This window comes from Priapulus caudatus, unplaced genomic scaffold (assembly GCF_000485595.1).
Source record: "Priapulus caudatus unplaced genomic scaffold, Priapulus_caudatus-5.0.1 Scaffold253, whole genome shotgun sequence".
Taxonomy (NCBI): Eukaryota; Metazoa; Priapulida; class Priapulimorpha; order Priapulimorphida; family Priapulidae; genus Priapulus; species Priapulus caudatus.
This window is the reverse complement of record NW_014577314.1, coordinates 253,500-254,135: the sequence shown is the minus strand read 5'-3', so window position 1 is coordinate 254,135 and position 636 is coordinate 253,500. Positions and strand designations below refer to the sequence as shown.

Sequence of the window (636 nt, the reverse complement as noted above, 5' to 3'; positions counted from 1 at the left end):
GATACGCTACTGAGATTACCTAAATGCTTTTTCCCAAGGAATTCATGGAGTCGGGTTACCCATATGATGCACTGTAATCAACAAAGCCCCAAGCGTTTATAATTCATAATATAATATAATAATCGTTCATAATTAAGAACATGATGACTGACCGCCACATCGTCAATAAGAACCTTGCCGATGACATCGAGGAATGGAGAAACCTTGGTAGAAACAGCGGTAGAATTAGGGGAATTGTCGGAGGAACAGGTATCACGTATTTTGGATATAAATAGGTTTTATTGTGTTTGGCATTGGGTGAGAGAGTGAGTGGGTGTGGTGCAATAGATGCTATAAGAAAGATGTGTAAAACGTTTGAGAAACATGGAAGCGAGAGTGCAGGGCTAATGAGTCCATTTGCTGCATATCTAGATAAGAAAGTACATCTAACCAAGTTCAAGGGTAATAGATTTAATGTAATATTTTACAACGCTGCAGCAGCGTATTATCACATGGACTCTTTCCGGTCATTTCTTGAGGTGTGGGGTAGTGGGAACCTGTTGCTAGAAGCAGTTAAAAAAGATCTAGAGTCCCCTGTATATGTAGCTGGAATAAGAGCACTTGGAATCGTAGATAAAACTAGAAAGGGCAGTTGTC

The 636-nt window shown here is 39.9% G+C and overlaps 1 protein-coding gene across 1 annotated transcript in view; it reads left to right on the top strand.

The window, feature by feature from the left end:
- The first annotated feature begins 341 nt into the window (after nt 1-341).
- Nucleotides 342-636, top strand: part of LOC106808092 (putative deoxyribonuclease TATDN2) — a 2,723-nt gene continuing 2,428 nt past the window's right edge. The window contains exon 1 of the mRNA XM_014810658.1: nt 342-633. Coding sequence (XP_014666144.1) covers nt 342-633 — 292 coding nt within the window. The remainder of the gene's footprint in view (nt 634-636) is intronic.